Here is a 15,840-nt window from a genome sequence, read left to right as displayed (position 1 = left end):
AAACAATGTTATAATAGTCGTTGATATATTTGTTTTTACTTTTTTTTCCCCAATGTTTTTTTTTTAAATAAATATTTCACCATTTCCCAGCATATTCTGCCTGTTTTTCATCTTCCTCCCTCCTCAGCCCCTCACAGCAGTCACACTATATGCGGCCCCACATGGAATTCCAGATGTACAATGAAGGTCACATGACGTCAGTAGGAAAAGGTGCCTCCCTGGCCCCTCCAACTGAGAGTAGGACCTGGAGGAAAACCAATGTCCTAGAAACACCTAAGTGTTCTGCCAGGAGGCTGGAGGACTCAGATTGCTGCCCACAACCTCGGATAAGTGGATGGAATTGAAGTCTCCAATGTATTTGCCAATAAAGTTCAAATATTTCCCACATCAAGCTCCATAAGTGAACCCAACAGAGTGTGTTGGACTAGGAGTAAAATACGCGAGGACAGCGGCTTTAACCTTTAAGGATGAAAACAAAGAAGCATTAAGCTGTCACAACTGCTGAAAGCAGCACCGGAGACGAGAAGAACAAGGGATTTGCCGCGTTTCAGCTCATCACCTGTCGTTGCGTGTCGGTATGTGATGCGGTATCTCTCTTTTCATCTTACCCTCTTCCTATACAAGACGCAGGCTGTGCAGCAATAAAGCAGCCAGCCATGAACACCTTGTTTTTCTGCACAAATAAGTGGAACGCAACAACATTGGCTCCTCTGGGACTTCAGGCATCCACTGACTGAGTGTGTGCACATCATCAAATTTAATATGTGTGCTTCAGGATTTCATAAGGAAATGATGTGGATAAGAAATATCTCCGCGATATTAAATAGAATGAACTCTGCAAGTAATAACCAGATCTAGACATTGAGGGAGACATCGGTCCCTTTTACTCAGTGCATCTTAATAAATCTTTTTTAGATGGAACCTTTACAAGCAGATATATGCAACTGGAATTCCAATAATAAAAAGAGCAAATAAAAGACACACATCTCTCCACACAGAAAGTGCATCAACTCAAGCTGGATTTTTGATTAAAATCAATGTCTCCAAATAATAATGTTTGTGATTTGTGAAGCTTGAAATCAGAACCAAATCTGGTCTGAGGTGTGGGTCTAACACAAGCCTGAAACCTGGTTGTGAATAGAGTTTTGTTTCTCTATGGGTGAGTCACCTTCATTCACTCACTCCAGAGTGATCCTTGACTGATAACACCACATTATGTAACACCTACGCTTCCACAAGTGTTGAATGAAACATGGAGGGAAGTGAGATACACTTTTCAATCAAATGCTAATGTGAATATCCCTCTATCCTCCCTCATGTTTGGAGTCCACGTGGACGGATCTGTCGGCCGACGAATTCACGCCACAACCACACAGACCTCAGTGGACGCAACCCAGCATCATCATCTATTCTGGCCTACGGGGGCTGGAGATCAACAGGTGGTGGACAACCTGGGCCGTCCATCAGAGATGCAATGTGACTTTTGACAACAAAAAATGCCTTTATGGGCAATTAAAGATGCACCATAAGCATTTATAAATGTAGCGATTGGGCAAGTAAAACTCTTAAGAGAGAAGAAAAGAACATTGATTCCTGAAAAAAAAAAGTCTACACATTGGGGTAGATGTTATGAGGAATTATTCTTAAAATACATTATGAAAATGTATATATTAAAAAAATAGAAACTTCACTTTTCACTTTAGTTATTTCACTTATTTTTAAAAGATTATAATTATTTTTTCATTATTGGGACAGGACACCATAAATACACTCTTATTTTGTTTTTAGATCAAAAAACATTTTTGTGATTCCAGATCAAAAAATTAATGATGAATGAATTGTCACCATAAGGTTATTACAATGTTATAACGGCAATATTAGTAATAAAAGCACTGGAGAAATAAGAGAATAAAGTTGTTTTTACATACAATTGGATTAGAATAAAGAAAACTGACAAATTGTAATATTATACATATCTTTGTAATTAAATACAGTATTTAGGTCAACAAATATATAACATTAATTACATAAAAAGGTGATTCAAATTTACAAAAGCATGATAAAGTATTTAAACAAAAACCAAATGAAAAGTTATCATCATCATGATCATCACATTTATTCCAAAATGTTGCAATATTTGTATAATATAATGACGAAAGCCATGTTGTTGAACAATCAAATAAACTGCAAGACTTTTCTTCAGAGTGTCGGCATGTGTGTTTGAAAAACAGGGAGAGAGGAGAAACTGACAGACTGAAAACAAACCAAGCCTAGAGTTGAATGACAAGTAGCTGGACCTACTGTGATGCTTAAAACGAGGCCTCAAACGTGAGAAACATGAGGAATGGATGTTAAAAAGAAAGTGCGATAACAGAAGACAACCAGCTGGAACATCAGACGGGAACAAAATCGCAGTTGAGATTCACCTGGAAGCCGACAGCTTCCCTCATAAACGTTCTGATGAAGGAAAGCTGGCACATTTAAGCCTAAAAATACTTCAGCTTTGTTGCTGAGTGTTTAATCTGGTTATTAAGACAATCGACTCATTAAACCTTCAGAGTTTATAGGTGTAAGCGTGTCTGTAATTGGCTCATTGAATGAAAAGTCATTAGAGAGTGTCTCAGTCTAGTGAAGCTGAAACACCAGTGTCTAATTGGCTTTTTGAGCTTATCATTTAGAGTGGAGGGAACCTGGACAGCTTCAGTTTGGGGAGAAGGCATGGAAAAAGGAGCCTGTTTCAAAGGGAAAAATTAAAAGGTAGATGTGAGCACGCATACATATATATATAGTGTAACTTTCCACTTGAGAACTTCAACTATAATACAGCTCTTTGGTCTTTAATTGGTCTCATCCTCATACGCTTCTACACTGTGAAAGTAACTGCACATTAATAGCTTTTATATTGCGAACCTTAAAGCGGCAGGATCTATTATTCATTGTGTTGGTAATGAAGCTGAATATATGGTGAGACATCACTGCCCACCAGGGCGCCACTTGATAAACAGCATGGCTAACCATCATAAGAAGAGCCACCATAAATACTGCATCATAGATTCATGTGTTGGCTTGCTGCAGATACTGTTTTCTTCTGTGAGACGTGGGAAGTGAAAGTAAGCAAAGAAATATGCCAATGAAAGGGACAACTGTTCCATACATTCTTCCAAAATGTAACATTTTTGCTGTCACAGTTTATGACAGGAAATCGGAGTCCAAGCAAAATGCCTCTTACAGTACGGGGTAATTTTACCATACAGCACTACTGTTGTTCACCACTCAGAAGAAGGATTGGATTTTTCAGATTAATTCTAGAGATCTCTAATCTTACAATTTACAAATGAACTGAACTGTATGCTCTTTTGGGTCATGTGAAAAGACTTGGTGGGCCTTGGGTTTACACCAATACCTCACCAGATTACTTTTAGGTAGCCTGTAGTTAGACATGTCTTCATCTGGCAGGATAAACCATGCACTTTTCATTAGTACGCCTTTTCTAACTCTTTGTTCTTACTGCAAACTGTCATCAACATTTTCTTTGATTCTTGGTCGAATAAAACATTCCATTCCATTGCATTTCAAACATCCAGACAGACAGGTGTCTGCAAAGAGGCACGACGGAGGGCCGACAAAAAGGTGACATGGCACCATCTTGAACATGAGCGAAATTGAACTTAATGAGCTTCACCCTCTTCAGGATGTGCTGCAGGTCCTTATCATTTACAGTGAGAGACGGGACATCTGTTGGTCTTAGTATTGAAAGATGTGACTGTTGTTACATCAGTGAGGGGCAGATCAAAGTGAGACTAAACAGTAACCCACAGAGAATATACAAGTGTTAAAGCCATTACAGCGGCCTCAACACAGTTAGTAAGGCAAAATCTCAACTTACGTCCGTATCAGGACCCTTGTCGGCGCCGGGACAGGAGAAGCTGACAAACTCATGGCACCTTTTGTGAACCACAAAACAGCACACTGAAAGCAGAATAAACACAGTTTTTAAACAATAAATAAACATAACAGTGAATATTTCATTCATAAACACATAACAGGCTTTGTATTCATATCTTAAAGATTCAAAGGTAAGAAACATGAATGAAATGACTGTGGGTTGAGAGGATGGAATGTCGTGTTAAAATAAGCGGAAAAGTGCATGAAAGATTTGCTTGAGAGGAGATAGATTGGTGAAACGGAGCATATAACTAGCAGCTAGTGAAAGTGAGTTGAGTCCAGGGTGGTGCATTTCAAGGGTTGGTATTAGCAGAGGAGATTTGAGCAGCAGAGAGCAGAAGCTAACCATTTTACAGCACACATTTCAGGGTGTGTGTGTCTCACTGCAGACAGCGATTTAAAAAGCTGGGATTTAAACTCCAGGCCTAAATGGAAGGGAGAGCAGGAAAAGAGGATTTCTTGTGTCTTCAGTTCATTGTCAGCGCTTTTGTTAAAAGGTTACAGCTCATTCACCGACCCACATTTAATCTTTTTAAGTGACGCCAGGAGATTTAAATGGTCTGCTAGTCAGTGGCTGCATGATACTATTTTAGTATTCTAACAATATTGACCACACAGAGGTTCAAAGCCTTGACTTTTAATACTGACATGGCAGGGGGGATTTTTGGCTTGTTGACGTCACAATCTCATCTCTTCTTTCGCAGTATATTGTGGACTGTTGACTCCACCAAGCTGTGAGCTTTGATTGACAGCGGAGTGGAGATTGGAATGAGTCTGTCCCAGTGATGGAGTTGAAATATCTTGTTTTGAATCAATGAAAGAAACAGACACATTCTGTGTATATGTTCTCTAGTTCCTCACCATTTTCTTGATGGCTCTGAGGATAAATCAGGCTGTTCTCTTCTTTTCTTGTGTGTTGTGTTAATTTTTGTACATCAACATCATCACAGCCTCCCAATAAATTAAGATCGCCTTAAATCCGAGTGTCACTCGGCATGACACTGCTGGCATGACACCTGACGCCGCTCGTACGTCAGCAACAGTCACATTTGGACGCTCTGGAGAGAAAAGCAAAAGTGTGGACATCTTGAGCTGGAACACAAGATGACGGTCGTGCTGGCTCTGACGCCGCTTCCCCGGCTGTATTATTCCCTGCCATTATTTGAAATTCCTCATTACCTTTTTTTCCCTCTCACACAATCTGTCTGCTTTGCTCACTGTCAAGCTGCCTGCTTGCTCATGTGAACACTTGCTCACCATCATATTTGCTGGGTTTTGTCTCATTCTCTGCCAGTTTCCAAAATAATAAAACAAGAAATGAATGGCCTAATGAAATGGCTTTTCCATCTGTTCTTGCACACTGAACTTAACTCAGTAAACACTTATTTTCAAACATCTCCTGTATCACCATTACTATTTCCAGCACGACGATTTATTCCATCATTGTAATCCTAATCTCACTCTAATACTCTCTGCTGAGTTTCTGTGTACGAGTGTTAGAGATTAATATTCTCTTGGCAATACGGCAGTGCTGAGCCAGAGGCAGTGTACAGAACAAATTAATCTCTTTGGGTTATGAAGAGAGGATGAGGATGAAATGCTCAGCAAAAATGGCGGCCTGCTGCGTTATTGAAAGATATGTTTGTATATTTAGAAATCTCAACGCGCACTTTGAAACAATGCTGCTCTTGTTTTGACAGCTGACGTCCCAAAATGCTACAAGCCCTAACAACTGTCCTCTGTGTACCTAGACTTGTATGGCAGATGACTTCAGAACTAATGTTTTCAGTGTTGACAACACGAGTCATGTTCCTCTCCAGAGGAGACATTAGTTTGTTTTCTCAATGTTAGGGTTAGCATTATAACAAACATTAAATGTGACATGACCTTTTCTGAATATATTATGAATATATGTTCTTTAATTAATACACAAAAAAATACATCGGGTATAATACAAGCATCACTATAAGGTTTAAGGATTTCTTTCCATATGATTATTCTATTCTGTTAATCTTTTATTGTATGTCCTAGCTTTCATCCTTATGACCGAGTACAAATACTCTGGTGTCTTCTATTACTTCGGTACAGCATCTTAGATCTGTGCCATCCACCTTCAACCAGTTCTTCGCTTTTAGCAGCGATTTTAACCAAAAATTGATTTAAGTTATTAAAGCTATTAGAGAATTTGACCTTTTCTGTCTCAACATCATGATAGTGGGCATTTGCTCTGCAGCCTCCATGTTTTTACCGCAATTTGATCTGCAAAAAAATGCCTATAAAAAGTTGTTTATAATTAGCATCCTTATCAATGGGTCAAGTTAACATTAAAATTTGTGGTCCTTCAAAACCAACAAAGAAAATAAAATGAATTCAAAATTTTCAGTAGGTAACCTTGTTATTGGTGTGGTTTCCCCTTGAATTGGATTTCAATTTCAGCCAATGATATGCATTTCAAGCTCTGTGTGGACCACATGAAATGCCTGGACGTGCTTCAAAGAATAGTCGACTCAACAAAGCATGAGTTTTTGAACCCTCTTAAAACTTGTGAACTTGAGCTAGTCATGCTACTGCAACCTAAACGTCAGCTGCAAATGCCTCCTGACTGGCCGACGCGACACACAAGACGACGTCGCTGCGCTTCTTTAAACTCTGAACAGATGGAGTCTATGGCGTACATGCACACTCTCACCAGAAGCAGCTTTCATCGTTTTAGAATTAATTCACAAAGGTGAGAAGAAAAACAGACCACAACCTTGTTAAATCTGAGAGAGAAGGCGAGCGTCGCATGTGAGTGCTGAAATCAGACGGCACCATATTAGCGGGCGTATTAGCCAGCGACTCACTGTTGACCTCACAGCTTTCAATCCAGCTTTATGGCCACCTTGTTCTCACCCCACATGTCAAAGGTTCAATCCTTCCCTCCCACGGTCTGCCCACTCTGCTTTGAGAAAAATTAAGAATATGTTTGCTTACATGCAGAAGCATCAGAGCTTGATGTGTTCGTAATCCCTACTCTCTGCTGCCACTCTGCCTCTCAGGATTAATTTAGAGTGCAACAACACATAATCTCCTGTCTGTACTTCTTTGCTGCCGTCAATCAACACTCATCACTACCCATCTACAGCTGCCTTGTTTTGTCCTGGTCTTATAGCAAATTGTAGCCAGGACTCATGGGAGAAGAAGCATCTCAACCAAAGTCTTCGTACAATTTAAAAAAAATAAATGAAAATACACCCGAAGTCCCAATATGAGACGTAAGAATTCTAGCTGCTGGAAGCGAATAGAGTTGAAGACCTGGTTAGTCTATATCATTATAATGATTCTAATTTAATGTGCATTTGAATACATCCACACAAAAACATGAGCATTAAAGTTTAAAACACCCAAATAGAAACATGAAACAAATACCGCAATTTCCGGACTACAGACCACTAAGGAAAATAGATCTTATTCATTGATAAGTCGCACTGGTCTATAAGTCGCACGTTCAGTGGTGCTGTCTGCGCTGTAGACAGGTCAGTGGTGCATCGGCTTAAAAACGCTTTTCAAAACTAGTTTTTAAAGGAGTGAGGAAATAGCATCGAGAATGGGGAAATAGGTGATCTTCCACTCCCAGACCGCTGTGCTGCGCTCCTCCACAACACCAGTCTGCAGCAGCTCCTGGCTGCACACCTCAGTGTTTTTGAACGATGTTGTCCGCCCAGACAGCGATCAGACTCTTTACTACCCAGCATTTATCATATTTGTGTGGAGTCACGCTGTAGTAGTGCACATAGTTTCCGGCATCTAGTGGCGAGTCACCTGAGGCGAGAAGCTGTGGAGAGTTTCCTGAGAGAAGGCGCAGCTCTCCAGCCTCAAGTGCCAGGCCAAAATCCGACTCGCTTGTGTTTGCGTATGACTTTTGAACCGAACGCACTTTGTCTCGAGACAGCATCTCACATCTTTCATTCACATTTAAGTCTTCTAAATGCGCTGTTTTCGCCCGTGTGCCCAAAGTTCCGACAGCATTGCTGGTCTCAGTGGCTGCTTCTTGATTCCAGACCTCCGGGAGATCGAGTCTGTTGATGGAGCAGTGGACACACGGACAAAAACAGCGCATTTTGAGTGCTTCAAGGGTAAATAAAAAGTCTATGATTTCATAGATTTCATCGCCTCTGATTTAATCTGATTTCAGCCAGTAAAATCCATACGCGAGAAAAAAGTAGTGGCTTATAGTCCAGAATTTACAATAATTATTTTAGTTTGGTTAGTTTGCTCTTCTTCAGTGGGCAGGAAAAGCCTTTCAGCACTTAGCAATTCATAGCTACTTAGCAGGTAAACATTTTTTACCAGCTGCAGGCCCCATCAAAGCACATTATTTTCAATATTAGCACTTACAGTTTTGATATCATGACAACAACATTCCTGTCATGAGCTGAATCACAACTCACCCACGAGTAGTTATTACAGGACTGAAAATCCTCTCTGTTGCTATGATTTTCATTCGTAGACGACGTAGCAGCAGCAGCGTCGTCGGTGACACAGTGACACACTGTATCGTCAAGGATGTTATGATCAATTACTGCAGGCTTTGTCTCACCAGCCTAATTGCAGAAGATTAGGTGCTTTGGCATCATAAAGCAGCTTACACAACACAAACACTCTCTTGTTGGTGCGTGTGTGCTGAAGCCATTAAAGCCTGTGTTTGCCTGCATAATTTTACGCTTATGTCTGAATAGGCTGTGCGTTGCCTTGAAGTGTTTTCATCGTCGGGACACAGCGCGTACATAAAGCCGGGCCTAAATGGACACTACTAAGCCTCAATCACCATCAAACAATATGCTGAATACCATGTTTGCGTACATCACTTATAGAAAATATAAATCCTGAAGGGATGTTACAGAGCTCATATTTCAATTACTGACCCGCATGACATCTATAAGCCTGAGTACAATGTCCTTAAACAGACATGACCTCGCACCCACTCGATTTTTTTAAATGATATTATTTCTTCTATTCATTATTTAAAACCTCATATTTATATTATGTTTAGCCCTTCAGCTACTGAACCACTGAATATTACACAGATGAAACCTGAATTTTTTTTTTTTTATTCAAGTCACTGATCGTAATGAGCTTGGACAGCAGGAGGCAGTAGTGTTCCGGAACTTGTGAAGGAGTGAAGAAGAGTAGACATTAATGATCACTTAACCTTCTTGATATATAACATAACAAACCAGGCTTGTGTTTCAGTTGTGTTATAGAGTGTAATAAATCGGGTTGTCAGGAGTCTCAAACTCCTTACTTGATAACAACTTCCACTAAGATATTCAATACACCATTTTGGCCTCGTGAGTATGAATACTTCTCAGAGTATTAATATTTCTGCCAACCCATAAAACGAATCCTTAGGTAGAAGTCCTGAGGGTAATAACTTTGAACGAGCATTTGGTGACATATTTGCGGCTTCAGGAGCCATTTAAAAACCATAACAATGATATTCATTCTGCTTATGCCATCCACAATTGGCTTCCATTTTAAAAACCAATAAGATTAGCATGATGATTTTCTAATCTACTGGGTCACTGGTAACAGAATTACAGTGCACAGGACCCTCGGAGAAGCAGCTCAGAGAGAAGATCAGAGAGGGAAGGATGCCTGCGGTGCATTCAATACCCTCCAGACATTTTTAATAGATCCGGACCCCCGATGGAGTTCTTCCTAACACGAAGATGGCTCCAGCTTTGATCTGAGAACCTCAAGAAGAAAAGAGTGAGAGGAGGACTGAAAAGGTGAGGAGATAGTGAATAGAGTCACATTCTTCGGCAAAAAAAAATAATTAGAGGGCGTTCACATGAAGTATTCTTTCAGGGTGGTGATTGCCTTTCCTCCCTTGTTAGTGCTCTATGAGCTTTCCGTGGCACTAAGGCGAGAACAACGGCGGCATGGAGATGAGTAGCAAGCGTATGTCCGCTCTTGGTTATTTTTAGAATTGATTTTGGCCGAGGCTGGAACAAAGTGGTCTGAACCCCGCTGTGGTGGGGAAGTGAAGGGAGATATTCCCTCCATACGCTCCACACCTGCCCAAAACAAACAGCGGAGCGACATATATGAATAGTGAATGATGCTATTCCTGTCATTAACATGGGCGGGGGATGAAAGAGTGATGGAAAACGCGGGGGGAATCATACAATGAAAAAAGAGGCCCTGGCTCCGGCGTTGTGTCAAGTTCTCATCAAACTTTGAATGAGTTCAGGGGTCAAAGTTACAGAGAAACTGTATCTGTTAGTTGCTTACTCCTCATCTTTCTTCTCACTTTACTTTTCATTTAAATAGTCAAGGTCAGCCTCCAAAACATAATTCTAATATTCACAAGGGTCTCACACGGCCTGTGGTTAAACCGACAGACCCTCTTCTGAGACGGCAGTTGACCACAGCCGAAGTGTCTTGTTTACAGTCAGGCCCCTGAAGCAGACTTGTTTTGGTCCTTATTACATGTGATGGTGATTAAAATGTGAGCACTTTGGGAACCCCAGGCAAGGTTCCTGACATCGTGGCTCTTTTACAATGATTTATATAATATGGACAAATATTCCTTCCAGGGTTGTAATCATGAATAATTTATCTGGGTATGAGCAGTAGAAGCAGCAGCCTCTCACATGGAGCCCCCTCAATTACTACGAAGTACTGGGACTAAGAGGAGCGATACGGATAGGTAGGTGGGATGAATGGCAGGATGCTTTATAGTTTTGCATTATTCACAGTCAGATGAGTGACAGAATGCAACATGGCCGATAAAAACAGGAGGCGTTTGGCCGATTCTGTCACCTCGAGAATATATTATTTGACAATGTACTGAATAGTGGAGCACCTGTAGTATGATGACATCATCATGATCCGCCAATCACAACGTATTATTATACATTTAGTTATCATTAAAAGCATATTCTTAATGGTAACGCCTCAAACTCAGTTTTCCAACACAGCTACAGTATATAACCAGGTCCAACTCATGGCCCAAAGACCACTGCTGACGCTTGACATGAATACATCAGCATGATAATGTCATGTTCATCTGAATCCCCAAACTCCCTCAGTCCCATAATGCATTGCAACAGTTAAAGCTCTAACATTTGTGCTAAAGTTTAAATTTGAATTCCTGACATCAAACCAGCTCAGAATTAACTAATTTTAGTCCTCTATTTTCCCCCATAATGACGCCTCAATTCTAGTAGGTTCAACCTGGAAGGGCAGCCTCTGGGTTACTTTCTTAGATATTATGGGATTACAGTGTTAACATGGTGCAACAATAAAGATAATTCAGGGGTTCCCCAACATTTTTTAACTGCCCTCTCCGAAACACAATGGACTTGGGACCCCACGTTATACAAAATATATTCCGTTTTTTAGCATTATTTCTCAATGATCTCATGTCAAAAAGGTGCTAATTTTCAAATGACGAAATAAAACTTCTGAAACTTCAGGAACAAGAATGACCCATTTGGAGGATCAAAAAGTGTACTACATAACTTAAATATAAACTCTTGTGACCTCTACATTCATTGAAAATACACCCCAGCACATGAAAGATTATTTAAAAAATAAACACCACCTAAAAATATGACACATCTAAATGCATATTTGCTTTCGACAGCTGAGTCAGAACTGGCAGCACTTCCTGATCGGAGTAGGACTGCAACATTGGCAAAAATAATTTTAATCAATATTTTACTCATGACTATTCGTCACCAAAATGTCTGTATTTTATTGCTATCCTTAAAAAAATATGTGAAAGCTATCAATGTAAAACAAATATGAATGCATTTTAAGTAAGATGACCCAAGAATAAAAATGATTTATGCAGAATAAAAGTACTGTATGATCACTTAGTACAACTCAATGAAAACAATTACAGAATACAGGAATGGATACTGTATACTGAAATGCTCCTCTCTAAGAGGTGTCATATTGTGTAAAACATAGTTCTCAGAAGCCGGTATTCGCTGCTAAACTGCGTCATTGTCCTCCAAATTTGTCACAAGCCAATACAACAACATAATTTTTGTTGCCTTGACAAGAGCCGTGTGAAACTTATGTGGATTCCTTTTCATCAGAACCTCTCTCGCCCTCACACATACTGCAATCTCCTGTGCACATGGGGTGAAGACTTATTAAGGAAGATCTGTAGACTCATCCTCCCCTGAGCATTGCCGCTGCTGCCCCCCACTGTGCTTGTATTCACAAATAATAGCACCCGCACCTGAGTCTGAAGCTTTTGCTTACAGTTTAGGAGCATGAAAGGCTTCACACTCTTAATTTGAACATCCTTGAATCTTCGCCGATCTTTCATGCACCCACACACATCTGCTGGTTCATGCTTTTGTCCTTATTCTCCTTATGTGTGGTCTGACAGTATTCTGTTTCTGTAGAGACCAAACGTTTATGTGAGCGATCCTTAGCAACATATTACCTTGAATACATGCACCTTTTTGTTTAGATTTCTAGCTTCATTTGGCTGAAATAATGGTGCAGAAATGAAAGCACAGTGGGATGAATGTGTGTGTTATGTATGAACATGATTATGTGTTCATATTTGAATAATTATGCAATGCTGCATGCAAAAAATAGATGGGGAGGGGGGAAGTCTCCAGGGGCATCGAGCTGGTTGTTTGTTTTGAGAAACAGCAATTACAATGAAAATAATGACAACAGCTTTTACCAACAGTCACGGGGAAATTCACAACATGGTTTAAAGGTGGTGTCAGGGGAACTTTAATTGGATGGGAAAGTTGACTTCCTTCCTTTCGTCACTGGAATTCAAAACAATTAGGTAAAAAGATGAGGAAAACCTGAAAGATGTCTCATTAAGCTGCACAGCCAAAGTGGTGAGTGAAAAATAAAGTTTACCCCTCAGATTAAAATTCCAAATCCTTAAAATGTTTTTTTTTCTTTTCCAAGCTGCTCTTTTACAGACTGACTGAGGAGCTGCTGGTGGATGGATGGTGACAGTTCTCACCTTGACTGACTGTCCTCCGAGATCTGAGTTTGATTATGCATGTCTGGATTGCTGAGGGCGGCTGACACACTGCAGACAGTGGGTGTTTCCCATCTCAAAATATCCTCTTTTATTCATGAATACAAGATTTCTATCAAAAAATCTATTTTAATATTTGCTATATATCAGTGCATCCTCATGACACACAACCGAAAGGTTATAATGTTGGATATGAAAATAGCACAGGTGACAAAGCCATCAAATTTTCCGAACTATAGGTGGGAGTGTTTCACTGCCAAACACTGGGAAGCCACGGAGAGAGCACTGTGACACCATCCCTTGAATTAAATATGACACTGAATGCTCCTGTTTGGCCGCACACATGTAAATTTGTGTTGACGCACGCAGAAAAGCCAGTGTCCTCTCAAGTCAAATAAACAAGCCTGATTGGATAAATATAGTTTATAAACCAAGAGCACACACTGTCCCCATATTTTCCCTCTCTCCAACACACACCCAGACAGTGATGAATCACCTGCACTCGTCTGGCTCTGAGCCCCCTGTGTCTGTGTATCAGGTGTCGCAGTAGTAGTAGTAAAGTAATGAGTGTGACTATCGCTGGTCTGTGCAGCAGCAGGCTGACACGCACAAATGAGAGCATTTCAGATGAAGGTGTTAACATGTACATATAAAAAAAAAGAGGAGGGAGAGAGAGTCAGCCGCCTACAGTAATAGCTCTTCTGGCTTCAACACACTGTCTAGTGAGACACAAGGCCAAAGGTCACGGACAAGTCGGCTCCCTGCGGACCGGCTGATGGTCCATATCAACGTCAGTACATCTTCCACTCCTGCGGCACAGAACATCCTAACGTCAAATTCACTTTGTACCAGTGAAGACAAGGATGCGTTTGACAGAGAACATGCAGCCGCATCAGCACACCATTTTGTGATATCAATGAAAATAAAAAAGATCTGTCTTTATCTGCGGGGTATAAGTCAATAGGGTCTATTTCCCAACATCCAGATTGCAGACTCTACTCTTGACGACAATAATGCTGGGTCTGCCCTGTGGACTCCTCCCACTTGGACAGGTTTGAGTTAAGAGGTTTTTTTTGGATAAACCTGCCTGCTGATGAATGCATTGGCTGTTTTCATTGAAAGAAGTTATACAACTTACAAATGAGGTCACTTCCTGTGGCAGGACCCAAAGCAATAAACGGCTCAGCGATTTCACAGTCGTGTCCTCTGCAACTTCCTCTTTAAGTAAAATTACAAATCACTGCGGCAATAGATTTTGATGGTGATTGCCACTTCCTCTTGCCGTTGTGTGGCCACATAGTTGTCACGTGTGTTAGAACATAAAGTCACAACTCTATCCTCGTGAGTTAAAGCATCTTTAAAAAAAACAAACAAAAAAAAGCGTTTCAAAACAAATCCGCTGTGTCTTGCCAGAGTGGCATGAATCACAGTAAATTCAGTTAGTAGTATGAATCATGCACTCATGCACTGTGAAGGGGCTTTGTGTATTAAAACTTGAGTCACTGAAATTAAGATGAATCATGTTGCCCTTTTCAAGCATGGAAAACAGGTAGTAAATGATACAAGAAACCAAAACAACAGTTTGACAGTAACATGCTCAGGCAGCTGGGATTTAAAGGGCAGAGATGCTTCTGTGTTAGAACCATGGAACATGAGGACAAAAAAGGTTTCTAATCTTTTGACATTGTAAACATTTCAGGAATATTGAATTTTTATCTGTTTGTTCAAGTAACTTGAACAGTTTTGAAATTTTTCATTGAATGTTATCACCACTCACACAGACCTGTGCGCTGTGATGCTTAAAGTACAAAGACAAAAAGCAAGTCTCAAGTCTGGCACAGCGATTCAAGCATTCCACAACACAACAAGACATAGCGTCTTGTTGTGTTGTCAGTTGTCAGTTTAAAAATGAGTTTCAGACAGGACTAACAATTTTTGACAACTCTGGAATGTTGATAATTTTTCATGTGTCATGTGGAATTAGAGTGGGTTCATAGTTCTTTCCTAGTTTCTGATAACATAAAGTGAAGATATCAAAATCTAATCTAAAGCAGTCAGCTAAATCTAAGCTTGAAACCACTTAACTTTGACTATGCGGCTAGGCTCCACCCACCTGCGTCTCACTTAAGGTAATGGATGAAAGCTTGTTTAAATCTCCTTTAAGGGTGTATTACAGGTGTGTTCGGAACTCCATTCACTTCACTGGTAACTGGGTCGGAACGTCGGAAAATCCTCATCACCCTGCCTATGTAAGACAAGATGGCTTCTCTGAGGGTGAACAGGAAGTAGATGCGAGCGCTTGTTTATTAAGAAGCTGCTTTTATCCGGACAAGTTACAATGAGCTTATGTGGCTATGGGGTAGGAGGACCATTCCAGCCGAGCTTGTAACTGGGAAATTCCCAGTCACACCTCCAGTGACATAACCAGACGTAGGGAGAATACTCACCACGTCGAGTATACAATCCAAGATGGCTTCTAGTTGCAAATGGAGCGCCTATTTATCAAGAAGTTATATCAAAGCAAGCGTGAGAAAAGCTTTTGTGGTTGTCACTATCTTCTTTACCAGAAGCGCAGCACAAGTCCTAATAAAATATTAACCTAATGCAGGCTTTATTGTTTGGGCAAAGCTAATCGCACTCTCATATACAAACAAAGCACACTCACGCTAATGTTAGCAGCTTAGCCCCTGAGCAACACAGTCATGTAGCCTCATCATAAAAAAAAAAAAAAAAATCCAGCATGAAGCAGTGACTCGTTGCTTTGGCCTCTTTATTTGCTGATTAATGCTACTCGTGTGAGGGAGGCAGCACAACGCCTGCCAGGCCTTTTTGAGCTCTGTAAGTGAATCCACAGGTCCACTTCCAACCTTGTGTGGAGCAAT

At 40.5% G+C, this 15,840-nt stretch overlaps 1 protein-coding gene across 2 annotated transcripts in view; it reads right to left on the bottom strand.

Annotated features, from left to right (window-relative positions):
- The window catches only part of prkcab (protein kinase C, alpha, b), a 56,677-nt gene that overhangs the window by 30,393 nt on the left and 10,444 nt on the right, over window positions 1-15,840 (bottom strand). For both annotated transcript variants that reach the window (XM_053850670.1, XM_053850672.1), the window contains exon 3: window positions 3,887-3,969. In XM_053850670.1, the coding sequence (XP_053706645.1) occupies window positions 3,887-3,969 (83 nt within the window). The remainder of the gene's footprint in view (window positions 1-3,886; window positions 3,970-15,840) is intronic.

The sequence above is a fragment of the Synchiropus splendidus genome, chromosome 19 (genome assembly GCF_027744825.2).
Source record: "Synchiropus splendidus isolate RoL2022-P1 chromosome 19, RoL_Sspl_1.0, whole genome shotgun sequence".
Classification (NCBI taxonomy): domain Eukaryota; kingdom Metazoa; phylum Chordata; class Actinopteri; order Syngnathiformes; family Callionymidae; genus Synchiropus; species Synchiropus splendidus.
This window is presented reverse-complemented; position numbering and strand designations above follow the sequence as displayed.